This window comes from Lissotriton vulgaris, chromosome 4_1 (genome assembly GCF_964263255.1).
Source record: "Lissotriton vulgaris chromosome 4_1, aLisVul1.2, whole genome shotgun sequence".
Lineage (NCBI taxonomy): Eukaryota > Metazoa > Chordata > Amphibia > Caudata > Salamandridae > Lissotriton > Lissotriton vulgaris.
In genome coordinates, this window is record NC_141691.1 from 1,889,101,504 (window position 1) to 1,889,117,924 (window position 16,421).

Sequence of the window (16,421 nt, forward strand, 5' to 3'; positions counted from 1 at the left end):
GGTCTGTAACCAACATCTTTTTCTGCAGTCACAGCATGTTTTGAAGCTTGTAGTTTTAGGAGGTGATATTATTCCCTTGCACATTGGATCTCAATTTGGGAGTCATCGAAAGACTGATGGAAGTGGAAGCAGAGCTCCAGATCTGCATTCGAAGGTGAAGAAAGAAAGGTACTGATGTCGGTCCACAGATGTGGTGCTTTTTGCGGCTTCACTCCGTCACTTCTGGGGCAAAAGGAAGCTTATGCAGAACATAACTTCTGCGGCACAACAAAGCTTATGCATAGCAGGATTAAAGCACAGCTATGACACATTTCTAGATCCATTCTAGTGCCTGGGAAATATTCTAAAGATGAGGAATACGCGGTTAGAAGTATCCATCAGAATGAAATCTTTAAGGCAGCATTTGAAGGAAACAATTGGTTAGATGGCACAAAGGAGCATGTTATATTGTACTACAACATAGAATCTGAATTCTTAATCGGCATGCCAGGCCAGTCAGAATTCAAGCAGGCCCCAACACACCAGGGATTCAATGAGCACTAGCTACATTGGTGAACCCAATATCATTGTCACAACAATATCATTCTTTCCAAAAAACAGTAGTTATGGGACTGAGAAATTGAAAACATACAGGCTTTTATAAGACTTGCTTTACCAGTTTATTGTAAGACCATATTGGAGCACACAGTTAGGTTTTGCTCTCTAATGCAAACTGAAAACAACTTATGGATGTACTGAAAGGCAAAATAAGTCCAGGTGATGAATACCTGTTACACAAAGCAGTATGCTGTTAATTGTACAACAGCTTAACATATAAAACTACAACAATGAGCTACCTTCAGCCTGTTTGTGCATTCAGTATGTAAATATTCAATTTTTGCTGGAATTCATTTGACATGGAAATAACAAATTCAGGGAGCTAATTACCTCTTCGGAATACATAATTGCGTTTAATTTGTTCATTCATAATTTCTTAAATGTGCTTTTCCGTAATAAGCTTTTTGCCACGAATCAAAAAGCTGATATATTTATACAGTCAATTCCTAAAACAGATAATAAATATGTCGTGCATGCAGGACTCTTCAAATATTAAGCATTTCTACTACTCATTTTGACAGAATCACAATAACTTTCACGGAATACAACGTTGCAAAGTTTTGAAATTGGCTTCTTTTAAATCATACACTTTTCATAATTTATGTTTTGGTAAGAATTATAAATTGAAGGTTATAATAACAAATCACGGTTAGTTTGCCTCAAACTATTCTGAAATGTCACGGTCAAAATAAAATTATAATTCAAAACCATTCTAGGAATGCAAGGAGCGGGCAGTGTTTCTAAAAGAATGCTTGAGGAAATATGTTTAAATATAAAAGGAATGCAAAATATGCCCAAATAAATTACTTTGCCTTTAACTCCTGGTTTAATGCGTCCATTAAAACAAACGCTACTCACATTAACACAATTCATTGTACTTACACAGGTTTAACACAGCTAAAGAGTGTTACGAATGGGACAAACTATTTAGGTTGCTGAATGATGGGTGTTAAGCTATTTAACTCCTTAAAAAATAGTTTACCAAAGCCCTCATTTAAAGAGCTCTCAGTAACCTGAAAAATACCCTAAAATGTATTGCTTATTTAATACTATTTAAGGAAAAGAAACGCATTTACACAGGTTAAGCTAATGTAACATCCAATATGGATAAACATAAGCTTAATTTAGAATACAACTGAATTGTACATAAATTAGTCTCATCTGACATTCAGGTCGGAAAACAAATGACACTTGTACAGAAGGCAAATTTCAGCAAAGCTAGTATTCACTTATACACATGCATGCATAATGTAAACAGGCTGGTATTTCCCAGAGTCCTTTATTCTACTAGATGTCCACAGTTCTGTCCACATACGATTATGAAAACTTGGAAGTAGGATTTCCGCTGGACAGAAATAGTTATGTTCTTGTGGCTGTAGTTTGTCGTCACAGGGCTAGAACCTCCCAAGGCATAAAAAGGAAACCCAAACTGTTGTGTGAATATATACATCCCATAAAATGATACTGATATTTATGAGGTCCGTGGATTTTTACAAGTTGTAAATTTGCTTTACAGTCCACTGTTTATAATAAAAACCTATCTGAGTTTCATATTTATAAATTGCATGTGAACACATGCAATTAAAAGTAATTTTATGAGCCCCCCTTCATGACTTTCAAAATAAATGTAATTCCAAGTTTCGACCTTTTATTTATGATAATTCATTTGCAAATAGTGAGGATATATTGTAAATGAGCAGGCAGCTATGAACAGATAATGGGGTTGAACAACCTAAGCGTAGTGAGCTGGCATGGAATGTACATATATTTAAACAGCAAAGACAATTCCAAGTTGTAAACGCCGTTGACGGCTGCAGCAAACCCAATAGGTGTGCCAGGTTTCAAGGCTACCTTAATACTGGCAAAGGCAGAATTTAAGTATATTTACAAAACATATATAATACACCTAATAAGGTGGACTTTAACTCAATAATTGTTTAACATCAGCTATTTACACACTATGTGTACAAGGGCACGTTAAGTCAGCAAACTTTCACTTCTGCTGATTAACCTGCCAATTGACAGTTGTGAAATAAGAAGTTCCTTTTTATTTTAATCTGACAGTATGTGCACAAAAGACACCGGGAAGACTCCTTTTCTCTCTGTCTGTCCTTCAATGTGACCAATCTGCAAAAAATATACATATTTCTGTATTACTTAAAAAAAAAATATATATATACACACACACACATATGTTTTTCAAAGTAAAATGCAACTCTACTCAGGAGAGCAGGTTAAACAGTTCTGTTATATTTCATTTTAATCATATTCTGTAGAACATTCATTATCCCAAAAATATGCGAGCGGTTTAGGCAAACAGCCATACATGTGCTGAAGAACAAGTTACTTACCTTCGGTAACAATATATCTGTAAGAAGTACGAGTTACTTACCTTCGGTAACAATGTATCTGGTAGAGACGATTCTAGCCGCAGATTCCTTAACGTAGAATTATCCCCAGGCGTGAGACTGGATCCGGCATTTTCTTTGCCCAGCATTCCTGCGCGCCGGGGAGACGGCATCACGCAACTCCGCCCTGACGTCCGCGTACGTGACGTCACGAAGGTCACATAAGTCCCAACCCGGCGCACCTACGTCAGTTTTCTTCGGAGAAAGTTTCCGCGCCACAACGCGGAGCTATCAGACAAAACTGTCTAAGTATGAGAACGGTATAGGAACAGTGTGCGAAAGAGCAGAAACATAGAAAAGTAATGGTGAGGAACAACACCATAAGGGGCAGTGCCAGACACTGCAGCACTTAAGGTCAGGGAAGAGAATAAAGGACAGAGCACCGCCCTGATCAGCAACAATGCCAGTACGGAAATAGCCCCCCCAGAGACAAATAACATATGAAAAAATGTCATAATAACATGTAGCAGGACTACAACCCCAATCAATAACAATGAAGGGGAACCAGTCCGAGACAAACAAGGAACGACAAACCCCAGAACAGCCCCAGCACAGAATGTGACATCCACCATAAGGAACAAGGGCAGAGGCCCAGCCAAAATACCCCAATCCAGAGGGCAGCAGAGAAGCATAGGAGCCAGAATCCCTAGCACTGAAAGGGGAAAGAGGGAAGGGGGGTTGAAGGTAGCCCCAACCTGGAGCAACAAGAGCGTAAGGGCACAGAAGCACCTATCCTCCAATGACCAAAAGGGGGGAATCTGAACAAATAACAGGACAACATTAAAAAAGAGTGAAATAATGCACTCACAGAAGACATAGCCACCCACAGGGAGGCGAGTGCAGAAGACAAAGCTAAGGGTCTTCGCAGAACGGGGAGGAAGGGCATGTCTTGAAGGAATCTGCGGCTAGAATCGTCTCTACAGGCACCTTGAGACCCTTACGGGTGAGTAGTGCGCTATACAAGTATCAATTTACATTTACATTTACCAGATACATCGTTACCAAAGGTAAGTAACTCATACATCTGATAGAGACTACTAGCCGCAGATTCCTTAACGTAAAATAGATACCCAAGACATACCCAAGGGGGAGGAGGGTCTGCAAGAGTACCCCACCAGCCTGGACATAATAGAGAATCCCACAGGGGAGTAGGCCAACGGACAGGTAAAAGAACCCTGTCTCCCCAGGCAAGGGGAACACCTGCATCCAGAAGACCCCCAACCCCAGAGGGGATGCGGGAAGACAAGAAGAGAGGCAGCCCTCCGTCAAGCAGCAGGAGAAACAAGGGTAAGACTAAAGAGGCCAAAGCGCCCCGCACCCATTCAGGGTATCAAGAATCTCCACCAGGAGCCCCAGGGCCTAAGCAATGAAGAGGAGCACCTAGGAAGAAGAGCAACCTAGAGACTCCAAGGAAAAGAGGTAGAGTGAAGGTAAGCCCCCCTTCCCCTCAGGAACACCCAGTGAAGAGGGCAGCCAAGCTTATCACAGCCGGATGGCAATGGACAAGACAGAATGGCGCCTTCGGCAATAAGGCAGGCGGAGCAGACAGGTAGCCCGAGGTCACCCAGGGGAAACCGCCCAACACCCCGCAGGGACAGACAGCGCCTGAGGAGGCACAAGAAACTCTAGAACCACCTCAGCCCAAGGGAGGAGAGGGAGAACTGAAGACAGGGCCCACTGGAAGAGGGTGGAACACACCCCAGCCTCAATCTGCGGACAAGGCAAGGACGACTGTCCCGCTAAAGTGCCAGAAGGCACAGTAATGCAAAGACAGCAGGTCGGCACAACAGACACATACCGCTGCAGCCAACAGCACGGAACGGTGCACCCAGGACAAGACCGACACCAGTCAAAGACAGAGGCCAGGAAGGCCAAGAAGGCCCCGGACACACCCCTAAGGAGAAGTCCGCACACGCTGCCCAAACAACAAAAGAAGCGTAACCAGGCAGAGCGACGACGCAAGGCCGCTGACAGCAGGCCAGACCAGGCTAGCAACGCAGCGACCCCGGAAAAGGACAGCCCGGGGCGTAACTTGAGCCATTCCAAAACCCTCAGCAAGAGGAACGCATCTGCGACATACCGTGACGCCACGGAGAGCAGAGGCCCAAAGGCGACCACACCACCCCATCACATGACAGAGCTATATAATAGTCTACCAGGACCCCACATAGGGCATGTTACGTCCCAAGTCATGGGAACCATCTTGGGAAAAGACTTCCCGCAGCAGAGGAAAAAACAGAAAAGACCTGCGGAGAACCCGCAGGCGGCTTGCCAATGGATGTATGTCATTACATCGCATAGTAATACCACGCGTGCCATTACAACGCGGGTATTACTGCGCGATGTCAATGACAACAACATGCCATTACATCGCATACTTTGACCACGAGTATGCCTTTACCACGCATACCATTACGACGCACAGGCATACATGGTAAAGCTATACTCATGGTAAAAATTTGCAAGGTAAGTGAAAACCCTACCTCTACACCTACACAATACACTACTCTCACCTCTACACTAACACTAGAACACTACTACACTACACTACCCTAAACCCTAAAACACTACTACACTACAACAATACCCACACTACTCCCACCCTACACTACCCTGAACCCTAAAACACTACTACACTACCCACACTACTCCCACCCCTACACTATCCTAAACCCTAAAACACTACAATACTACCCACACTAATCCCACCCCTACACTACCCTAAACCCTAAAACACTATTAGACTACCCACACTACTCCCACCCCTACACTACCCTAAACACTACTACACTACCCACACTACTCCCAACCCTACACTACCCTAAAACACTACTACACTACCCACACTACTCCCGCCCCTACACTACCCTAAACCATAAAACACTACTACACTACCACACTACTCCCAACCCTACACTAACCTAAACCCTCAAACACTACTACACTACTCTCACCCCTACACTACCCTAAACCCTAAAACACTACTACACTACAACACTACCCACACTACTCCCACCCCACACTACCCTAAACCTTAAAACACTACAATACTACCCACACTAATCCCACCCCTACACTACCCTAAACCCTAAAACACTATTACACTACCCACACTACTCCAAACCCTACACCACCCTAAACCCTAAAGCACTACAACACTATTCACACTACTCCCACCCCTACACTACCCTAAACTCAAAGGACTACAACACTACCCCCACCCCTACACTACCCTAAAACACTACTCCTACCACTACACTACCCTAAACCCTAAAACACTGCAACACTACACTAAACACTACAATACACAAACACTACTATACCACACTAAAAACAAAAAAACTACACTACCCTAAAGCACAAGTTACTAACCTTCAGTAACGATATATCTGTAAGAACATTAGTTAGTGTTAGATTCCTTACCGTAGACTATTCCCAGGCGTCAGACTGGATCCGGAAAGTTTTCGTCAGCTGTACCCCTGCGCGTCGTAGGTGTCGTCTGCGGCTCCGCCTCAGTCGTCGGCGTCATGATTGCCGGAGTAACGTCGGAGTACTTAGACCGTGCCCTCGCGCACTGACGTCAGTTCTGTACATAGCTTTCCACGCCAGGAACTCAGAGCCATGCAAGAAACCGACACTGGTGCCATGAAACTAGGGCCCTCAAAGGTAGATACCTTAACCCAAGATAACGGTTCGCAGAACGGGGAGGATGGGTGGGGCGGTAAGGAATCTAACACGAACTAATGTTTCTTACAGATATATCATTACCGAAGGTAAGTAACTTGTGCATCTGAAAGAAACACGTTAGTGTTAGATTCTTTACTTTAGAATAGATACCCTAGCAATACCAACCCGGGTGGTGGGTCTGCGAACCAAGATCTTACCAGGAAGTCCTGGAGAACGGAACAGCCGCAAAAGCCATCTCTCCGGACTTGACTGTCCAGGCAGTAGTGCTTGGCAAACGTGTGCAGCAAAGCCCAAGTAGCAGCCTGACAGATGTTCTGCAAGGGGACTCCCCGACCCAGGGCAGTAGTAGCTGCCCTTGACCCGAGTGAAATGGGCGTGCAGCCCCACAGGAGGCTCCTTTTTCACCAAGGAATAACAGACCTTGATGCACAAAACAACCCACCGGGAGATGGTCTGCTTGTGCACCGCCTGTCCCTTCTTAGCGCCCATGTAACCAACAAAGAGCTGGTCGTCCACCCGGAAGCACAAGTTACTACTTGTGTAACGATATATCTGTAAGAGACAATATCCCCAGGCGTCAGACTGGATTCAGAAATATTTTGCGTAGCAGTACCCTTGCGCGTCGGTAGGCGTCGTCTGCGGCTCCGCGTCCGTCGTCGGCGTCGTGGGCGCCGTGATGTCGTCGGAGTACTTAGACGCCACCTCCGCGTGCTGACGTCAGTTCTTAGACACAGTTTTTCCGCACCAGAAACGCAGAGCCATGCTAAAAACCAACACTGGTGCCATTAAAACTAGGGCCCTGAAAGGGGATGACCTTAACCTTAGATATCGGTTCGAAGAACGGGGAGGATGGGTGTGTCGGTAAGGAATCTATCACTAACTAATGTCTCTTACAGATATATCGTTACACAAGTAGTAACTTGGGCATCTGAAAGAAACACGTTAGTGATAGATTCCTTACCTTAGAATAGATACCCCAGCAATACCAACCCCGGTGGTGGGTCTGCGAACCACTAATCACACCAGAAAGTCCTGGAGGACGGAACGGCCAAAGAAGCCATTCCTCCGGACTTGGCTGTCCAGGCAGTAGTGTCTTGCAAACATGTGCAGCGAGGCCCACATAGCTGCCTGACAAATGTCTTGCAAGGGGACACCTCGGCCCAGGGCAGTGGTAGTCGCCATGGCCCGAGTGGAATGGGCCCTCAGCCCAACAGGATGTTCGTTAATAGCCAAGGAGTAGCACGCTTGGATGCACAATATGATCCACCGAGAGATTGTCCGTTTGTGCACCGGCCGTCCCTTCTGAGTGCCCTCGTAACCAACAAAGAGTTGGTCATCCACCCGGAACTGGCATGTGCGATCCAAATAGAATGAAAGCGCATGTTTTGGGTCCAGACATTGGAGCCGCTCTTCCTCCTTTGAGGGATGCGGAGGCGGAAAGAAGGTGGGCAAAGTGATAGACTGCCTGATGTGGAAGGCTGTGACTACCTTGGGCAGGAAAGAGGGTTTTGTCCGCAACACAACCTTGTCCGGATGGACAGAGAGGAAAGGAGGCTTAGAAGAAAGAGCCTGGAGCTCACTCACTCTTCTGGCAGAGGTGATGGCAACCAGGAAAGCTGTCTTAAGAGTCAGAAGATGGAGAGGGCAATCATGAAGTGGCTCTAAGGGAGTGTACATCAGATAAGTAAGCAGCAAGTTCAAGTCCCACTGCGGCATCACGAAAGGAACAGGAGGTAACATATGTGTGATGCCGTTCAAGAATCTATTTACGACAGGGGACTTGAAAAGAGAAAGCTGATCAGAAGAAGGCTGAAATGGCCTAGAGATAGCCTTTGATAGTGCCCAGACCAGAGCCCTGCTGGGCAAGAGAAAGAAGAAAGAGTAGAACCTCTAAAAGAGGGGCAGAAAGTTGATCCACAGCTTTTGCTGTGCACCATGCCACAGATTTGTTCCACCTGTAGGCATATACCGTTTTTGTGGAGGGACGCCTGGCTCCCAGAATCACATCACAGACTTCAGGAGGCAAGTCAAAAGACCTCAACTGTCACCGCTCAATCTCCACGCATGTAGGTGGAGGCTTGACAGGGGTGGAGGACCGTCCCGTGCTGCTGCGACAGAAGGTCCTCCTGAAGAGGCAGACAAATCGGGGGATCGACTGACATACTGAGTAGCTCGGGATACCAGTATCTTCCTGCCCAGTCCGGAGCCACAAGGATGGCTTGGGCCCGGTTGCGTCGGATCTTTTTTAGCACTCTGGGCAGAAGTGGTATAGGCGGAAAGTCGTACAACAGACCGCAGCTCCACTCGCGGCGAAATGCGTTGCCGAGCGAGTGCCACCTTGGAAATTCCAACGCACAAAACTGATGACATTACGCGTTCTCTTCGGTGGCGAATAGATCTAACCAAGGCTCTCCCCACTGCTGAGACAGACCTTGCGCCTCGTCTGAGTTCAGATGCCATTCGTGATCCATCATGCACATGCGGATGAGTTCGTCCTGCCAGGTGTTCCAGCCATGTCCAGAGGCGCAGATCCTCCTGACAAAGGGTCCACGACTGCACCCCGCCCTGTTTGTTGCAGTACAATATGGAGGTGGTGTTGTCTGTGAACACCTGCACTACACTTCCCCCGGACAGAGGGAAGGAATGCCTTCAGTGCAAGTCGGATCGCCCGCAGCTCCAGAAAGTTGATATGGAGCCAGGACTCCGCCGGAGACCAGACGCCTCTGATCTCCGCCTCTCACATGTGGCACCCCCATCCCAGGAGGACACATCTATCACCACTGTGTGCTCCGGTTGGGAGAGGGATCTGCCACTGACCCAAACGCGGTCCATGAGCCACCACTGCAACTGTCTTACAGTGCCCTCTGAGATCAGGACGTGGTCTGACAGGTTGCCCTGATGCTGTGCCCACTGGAAGTTCAGGTCCCAATGCAGAGCCCGCATCCTCCACCTGGCGTGATGTACCAGTAGGATGCAGGAGACCATCAGCCCCAGGAGCCACAGAGTCTTCCTGACCGAGACCCGGGATAAAGGCTGAAAGATCGGAATCAGAGCCTGAATATCCCGAACCCGCTGCTCGAGAGGATAAACCCGAATCTGTGCCGAGTCCAGAACTGCTCCGATGAAGAGGAGCTTCTGAGAGGGGCACAGGTGCGACTTCGGCACGTTGATGGAGAACCCCTGCAAGTGCAGGAGGTCGGCCGTAGTCTGGAGGTGGCTGATGACTGTCTGGGGCGAGCCCGCCTTCAACAACCAGTCGTCGAGGTAGGGGAAGACTGACACACCTAACCTGCGCAGATGAGCTGCGACCACTGCCATCACCTTCGTGAACAACCGTGGAGCGCTGATAAGGCCGAAGTGGAGCACGGTAAACTGAAAGTGCTCGTGGCCTACCGTGAACCGCAGGTAACGCCGGTGGGCCGGCAGGACGAGGATGTGAAAATAAGTGTCCTGCAAGTCCAACGCTACCAGCCAGTCTCCAGGGTCCAGGGCAGCTAAGACCTGAGCCAGTGTCAGCATCTTAAACTTCTCCTTCCGGAGGAAGTCGTTGACGTTCCGTAGGTCCAAGATAGGGCGTAGGCTCCCTTTGCCTTTCCTGGGTACCAGAAAGTAGTCGGAGTAACAACCACACCCTACTTCTGGCCCAGGAACGCGCTCGATGGCCCCCTTGGCCAAGAGGGCCGGACTTCCTCTTGCAGAAGTTGCAAGTGATCCCCCGACACGCGGTGGCATGGCTGGAGGGGTCGCCTCGAAGGGGAGGGAGTAGCCCCTTCGGACGATCTGCAGCACCCACCTGTCCGACGTGACAGTGCACCAGTGGGAGAGGTGATGGCGAACCCTGCCTCCCACTGGCGTCACATGGGCCTGAAAACTCGGACTAGGAAGGTTTTGAGGCAGGTGCTGCGGAGGGAGGTGTGGACTGGCCTCGCTGTTGTCCCCGACTGCTGCCACGGCGGTTTCCACGGCCACCACCGCGCTGTTGAACATTCTGCGGTGCGTGGCTGGCAGCACGTGTGGGGGCGCCCCTTCCTTGGCCACGAAAGGAGCGAAAGGCACCCGATTGCTGGCGTGTGGCCGAGAGGCCCAAAGACTTGGCCATAGCCCTTGAGTCCTTAAAACGCTCAAGCGCATGGTCTGCCTTGTCGCCAAAGAGGCGACAGCCATTAAACGGCATGTCCAGAAGTGTGGCCTGGACATCGGCCGAAAAGTTGGCGGACCTCAACCAGGCGTAGCGTCGAACCGCCACTGTCGTTGCCATCGCCCTGCCCAGTGAGTCCGTGGTATCCAGCCCACACCGGATGGAATATCGCGCTGCATCTCGGCCCTCCACCAGGGTTTGGGCGAGTTTAGCCCGGACCTCCTCCGGACATTGTGGCAGCACGTCTGCGACTGCGTCCCATAGAGTGTGGGTGTAGCGGCCCAAGAGACAGGCGGTATTCACAGACCGCAGCCCTAAGCTTAGGGACGAGAACACTTTCTTCTCGAACTGTTCATATCTCTTGGATTCCCGATCGGGCGGAGCTGACGGGAATGCGGTCTGGGAAGTGGAGGCCTGGATAACCAGGCTCTCAGGGGTGGGATGGGTGGACAAAAAGCAAGGGTCGCCCGGGGCTGGGCGGTAGCGTCTGGCCACGTTCCTATCCACAGGCGGACCTGTGGTGGGCTTGGACTAAGTGCTCACAAGAACGTCACACAAGGCCTCATTGAACAGCAGCAGAGGCTAGCTGGAGCTTGACTGCGGTTTGAGGACCTCAGTGAGGAGGTTAGTCCTCACGGCCGCGACGGGGAGCTCAAGGTTTAAGGCCTTGGCCGCCCTCGTCAACACTACACTGTACGTAGACCCCTCCTCCGAAGGGGAGACAAATCCAGTGTCTGGCGAAGTGTCAATACCACTGGCCTCCCCAAGCTCATATGTCCAGTCCTGTTGAGACTGGCACTCCAGTGCCAGAGGGTCGTCAGACCCCTCCCAATCTCCCTCGTCACCCGTCTCCTGTAAAACAGGCCGTCGTATGCAACACCCGTGGGGCCGGCGCCGGTGAGGTCGTGAGGTCGACCGGCGATGACCCGGATCCGGAAGCGGATCCGGTGAGGTCCGGCGGCGTCGGGGCCGAAGCACCCGACGGCGTCAGGGCCGAAGCACCAGACCAGCTAGGGCCTCCAGCCGGGACCGTTGGGCCCGGAGGCGCCAAGGAACCCGCCTGAGGAGGGAGGGACCTCATTGCCATGAGGTACCCCTCAATCTCCTCAGGTGTCGCGCCGTGCCCAGGGACCCGAAGGTGTGGGGCAGGCGGCAACGCTTGTGGCTCCCTCGGAGCCGCGTGGGCGGGGTTGCCCGAACCCCCGGCTGCATCGTACGAGCGTCGGGGTGGGTCGGAGGAACGTTGACGTCTCTCCGACCTATCATGCCTCTTACCTGAGGACTTGGATCCTGACGACAGATGTCAACTCCCGGAGCTGCGATGACTCCGACCCCGCGACCGGTCCCTCGACCTCCCGTGGGACCAGGACCGGGACCTGGAACGGCGCGGGGCAAACTGCCGGAGCTCGAGTCGCTTGCGGGACTGCTCCCGCCTAGCTTTAGACGTCAGGGCCCGGCAGTCGGAGCAGGTGCGGTCGTTGTGGTCGAGGCCTAAACACTTCAGGCACCGGCGATGGGGTCCGTAACCGACATCAGTCGGTCGCACTTCGAACAGGGTTTGAACCAGGGCATCCCTACCGGCACCGATAGAGTCGAAAACTCGAGGAAAGAAATTATCAAAAAGATCAAAAAGTTGAGTCAAAAAATGACTAGGGGTAGAGCTTCTCCGGATCTGCGCTAGCTGGCGCGGAAAAAAGAAGAACTGACATTAGCGTGCATGGGCGGCGTCTAAGTACTCCGACGTCATTCTGGCGCTAACGACGCCGACGGCGGACGCGGAGCCGCGGACGACGCCGACCGACGCGCAGGGGTATTGCTACGCAAAAATTTCCGGATCCAGTCTAACGTCTGGGGATATTCTAAGGTAAGGAATCTATCACTAACGTGTCTCTTTAAGATATGTATTATATAATTTTCTATATGTGTGTGTATATATATATATATATTACCTACTGGCGATAGCCAGTAGGTATATATAGTTAGGATTTTTTCCCTATGGGATTTCTGAAAATTCTATGTCTAATAACTTTGGCGTTTGTGGACGGAATTGGCTGAAATTTTCAGGAAAATGGCACATTTTGTTTCTGAGCAGCCCCTGAAAATTTGGGGGGGGGGGGTTATTCAAGGGGGGGCCGAGAAAAAAGGGGGGTCCCAAAACACGTTTTTCCCATTCATTTTTCCATAGGGCGGTTGGACTCACTTTTAGCCCGAACGGCTGAATGGATTTGCACGAAACTTGGCAAAATTGTAGGGACTGTTAGCCCGATGTGCCTTTGCTAGGTCTCAATATATGTGCTTCAGTGGATTTTGAGAAATTAACGTTTTAAACAAGATATATATCTGTAACAGCGCTCCGGGCAGCGCTCCGGTTCGCGTACTTTTCGCGTATCGGAACTTTGCGATGCGAAGCTGATTGGCTCTCTGGTGTCTGTCAACATTCTAAACAGTTCGGAGCGGCCGCCATCTTGTCTCTCGGTAGGATCGAGAGACAAGAGGAGGCCAAAACAAAGGGGTAAATAAAGGAAAGGGGGCAAGGTAGACCCCTTCTGACCCCCTAGGATTGATGAGGGGGATATTATAGAGCCACGCGGGGCAAAAATTTTTTTTTTTAAAAATTCCGATTTTTTTCGCCGTAGAGACGCGTCCCGGTACGCGAACCGGGCAGCTAACCGGGCAGCTAACCGGGCAGCTAACCGGCAGCGTAACGGGAGTCTGAGGAGTAGCTGATTGGCTGTCAACATTGTAAACAGTCCGGAGCGGCCGCCATCTTGTCTCTCGGTAGGATCGAGAGACAAGAGGAGGCCAAAACAAAGGGGGAAATGAAGGAAAGGGGGCAAGGTAGACCCCTTCTGACCCCCTAGGATTGATGAGGGGGATATTATAGAGCCACGCGGGGCAAAAAATTTTTTTTAAAAAAATTCAGATTTTTTCGCCGTAGAGACGCGTCCCGGTACGCGAACCGGGCAGCTAACCGGGCAGCTAACCGGGCAGCTAACCGGCAGCGTAACGGGAGTCTGAGGAGTAGCTGATTGGCTGTTAACATTGTAAACAGTCTGGAGATCGAGAGACAAGAGGTGGAAAAAAAAAGGTGTAAATGAAGGAAAGGGGTAAGATGAACCCCTAGGATTGATGAGGGGGCTATTAAAGTTGCCCGCGGGGCAAAAGAAAAAAATATTGCGATTTTTCGCGGTAGAGGTGCTTTCCGGTACGTTAACCGGGCAGCTAACTGGCAGCGTAATGGGAGTCCGACATATTGTGTTTTTGGAACGTTTGTGATATGTGCACGTGTGGATTTTGTCTAATTAAGGTAAAAAAAATATATATATATCTTTAAGCGTGCTCTGGCGCGCTTACGTTACGGGTTTGGTTTGCGCTGCAGAGACGATACGTCACGGTTATGCGATGCATCATGAGGCGTCTCACGGGCTACGTGATACGTCACGTAATAAAGAATATATTTTACAGCTATAGATATTAGCTTTTAAAAAACCAATGAAATTCACTGAAAAAACCATAGGTTATAGACCATATATAGTTAGGAATTTGCATTTACAAAACCTTGAAAATTCACTGAAAAAACCATAGGTTATAGACCATATATAGTTAGGGATTAGCATTTACAAAACCTTATTTTACTCGCACAAAACCATTGAAATTCCATATATAGTTAGTTGCACTAACTATATATCGCGCACCCGCAATCCATTGCTAATGATGTCACATATTACATCATTCATGACATGGTCAGTGACATCACTGATGACATCACTGATGACATCTCAAATGACATCACTGATGACATCACTGATGACATCTCAAATGACTTCACTGATGACATCACTGATGACAACACCCAGTGACTGTATGTTTCTGTAAAGTTAAAATATGTCTTACATATTGAAGAATGAGTGGATGTATAAGTGTCTGGATGAAGGATTTAGTAGGTGCATGACTGACTGTATGAGTGAGTGATTAAATGTGTCTCACTGAGTGCATGGGTTAGTGACTAAACTGTCTTAATTTGGCAATCATTATATATGTTGTTCTGTAAACTGCTGCATGTTTAAATCAGTAGCTATATGAGTAACTATATGGGTTATTGAATGGTTGCCCAAGTATTTGTATGGGAGACTGAGTATGTGTGTGGGTGGCTGGGAGGTGTATGACTCTGTGCATAGATGTGTGAGCAGTTGATTAACTAAATGTATGGGTTCAAAAGTGCATGTGGAAACAGCTGTATGGGCGGTCGACTGACTGCATGAGTGTATTGGTGAGTGAATGGATATCTCAGTGCTACATGTCAAAGTAAGTACATATGTAAAACACAGTCCATGTGAGAGTTGACATATATAAATAACTGAACATAAGAGCTAGTGAATGTGAGAGTGGCTGTATCGATCATTGTGAACTTGTATCAGGGATTGTATAAGAGAGTAAATATGTGTTAGTATATGTTTGAATAAGTAAGGTGTGTATAACTGTATAGTTGAGGAAATGGAGGTGTGATTAATCTTTTGCATGACTGAGTAGGTGTGTGAGTAACTCCATGGATAAGTGACAGTCTGTGAGTGTCTGTTTATACTGATTGTATCTAAGGTTATATTAGAGTCTGAAGATGTTCATTGTATTATCACATAAATGATATCATCAGTGATGTGATCAGTAATGTCAAATGAGATGTCAGTGATGTCATCAGTGATGTCATTTGAGATGTCATCAGTGATGTCATCAGTGATGTCACTGACCATGTCATGAATGATGTAATATGTGACATCATTAGCAATGGATTGCGGGTGCGCGATATATAGTTAGTGCAACTAACTATATATGGAATTTCAATGGTTTTGTGCGAGTAAAATAAGGTTTTGTAAATGCTAATCCCTAACTATATATGGTCTATAACCTATGGTTTTTTCAGTGAATTTTCAAGGTTTTGTAAATGCAAATTCCTAACTATATATGGTCTATAACCTATGGTTTTTTCAGTGAATATATATATATATATGTGTATATGTGTGTATATATATATATATATATATATATATAATATGATTTCTAAAGAGGAATATACTTTTCTATGGAATGATTCACCTGTTTTGCCATCAATATACTTTCTCCCCAAGACCCATAAGGAGAGAACCCCAGTCCCAGGACGCCCAATAATATCAGCAATTGAAAGTGCAAGTGAGCACCTATCACAGTACATTGACTTCTTCTTGCAAGATTTGGTCAGGGACTTGCCATCATATGTCAAGGATACCGGCGACTTTCTAACAAAAATCAGTAACATCAAATGGGGAGACGGTATGAGAATGTTAACATTGGACATTGAATCCCTATACACTTGTATAGATCATCAAGTGGGACTAGATGCTATTAAACATTTCTTGTCCACAAGACCAATCGAATATTACGAACACAACAAAGTAATCATGAGAAGTATTGATTGGTGCTTAAATAACAACTACTTTGCGTTTTCTAAAAAGATATACAGGCAATGCAGGGGCGTAGCGATGGGGTCTTGCTTCTCCCCCAGCTATGCCTGTTTAGTGGTTGGCTGGTGGGAGGAGCAGACACTTAGAAAAAAACTG

At 47.8% G+C, this 16,421-nt stretch overlaps 1 protein-coding gene across 3 annotated transcripts in view; it reads right to left on the reverse strand.

Moving 5' to 3' along the window:
* Nucleotides 1-635: 635 nt before the first annotated feature.
* ASAP1 (ArfGAP with SH3 domain, ankyrin repeat and PH domain 1) overlaps nt 636-16,421 on the reverse strand; it is a 1,926,573-nt gene continuing 1,910,787 nt past the window's right edge. For all 3 annotated transcript variants that reach the window (XM_086966222.1, XM_086966220.1, XM_086966221.1), the window contains one exon: nt 636-2,724. In XM_086966222.1, the coding sequence (XP_086822348.1) occupies nt 2,650-2,724 (75 nt within the window). In that variant the 3' untranslated portion in view covers nt 636-2,649. The remainder of the gene's footprint in view (nt 2,725-16,421) is intronic.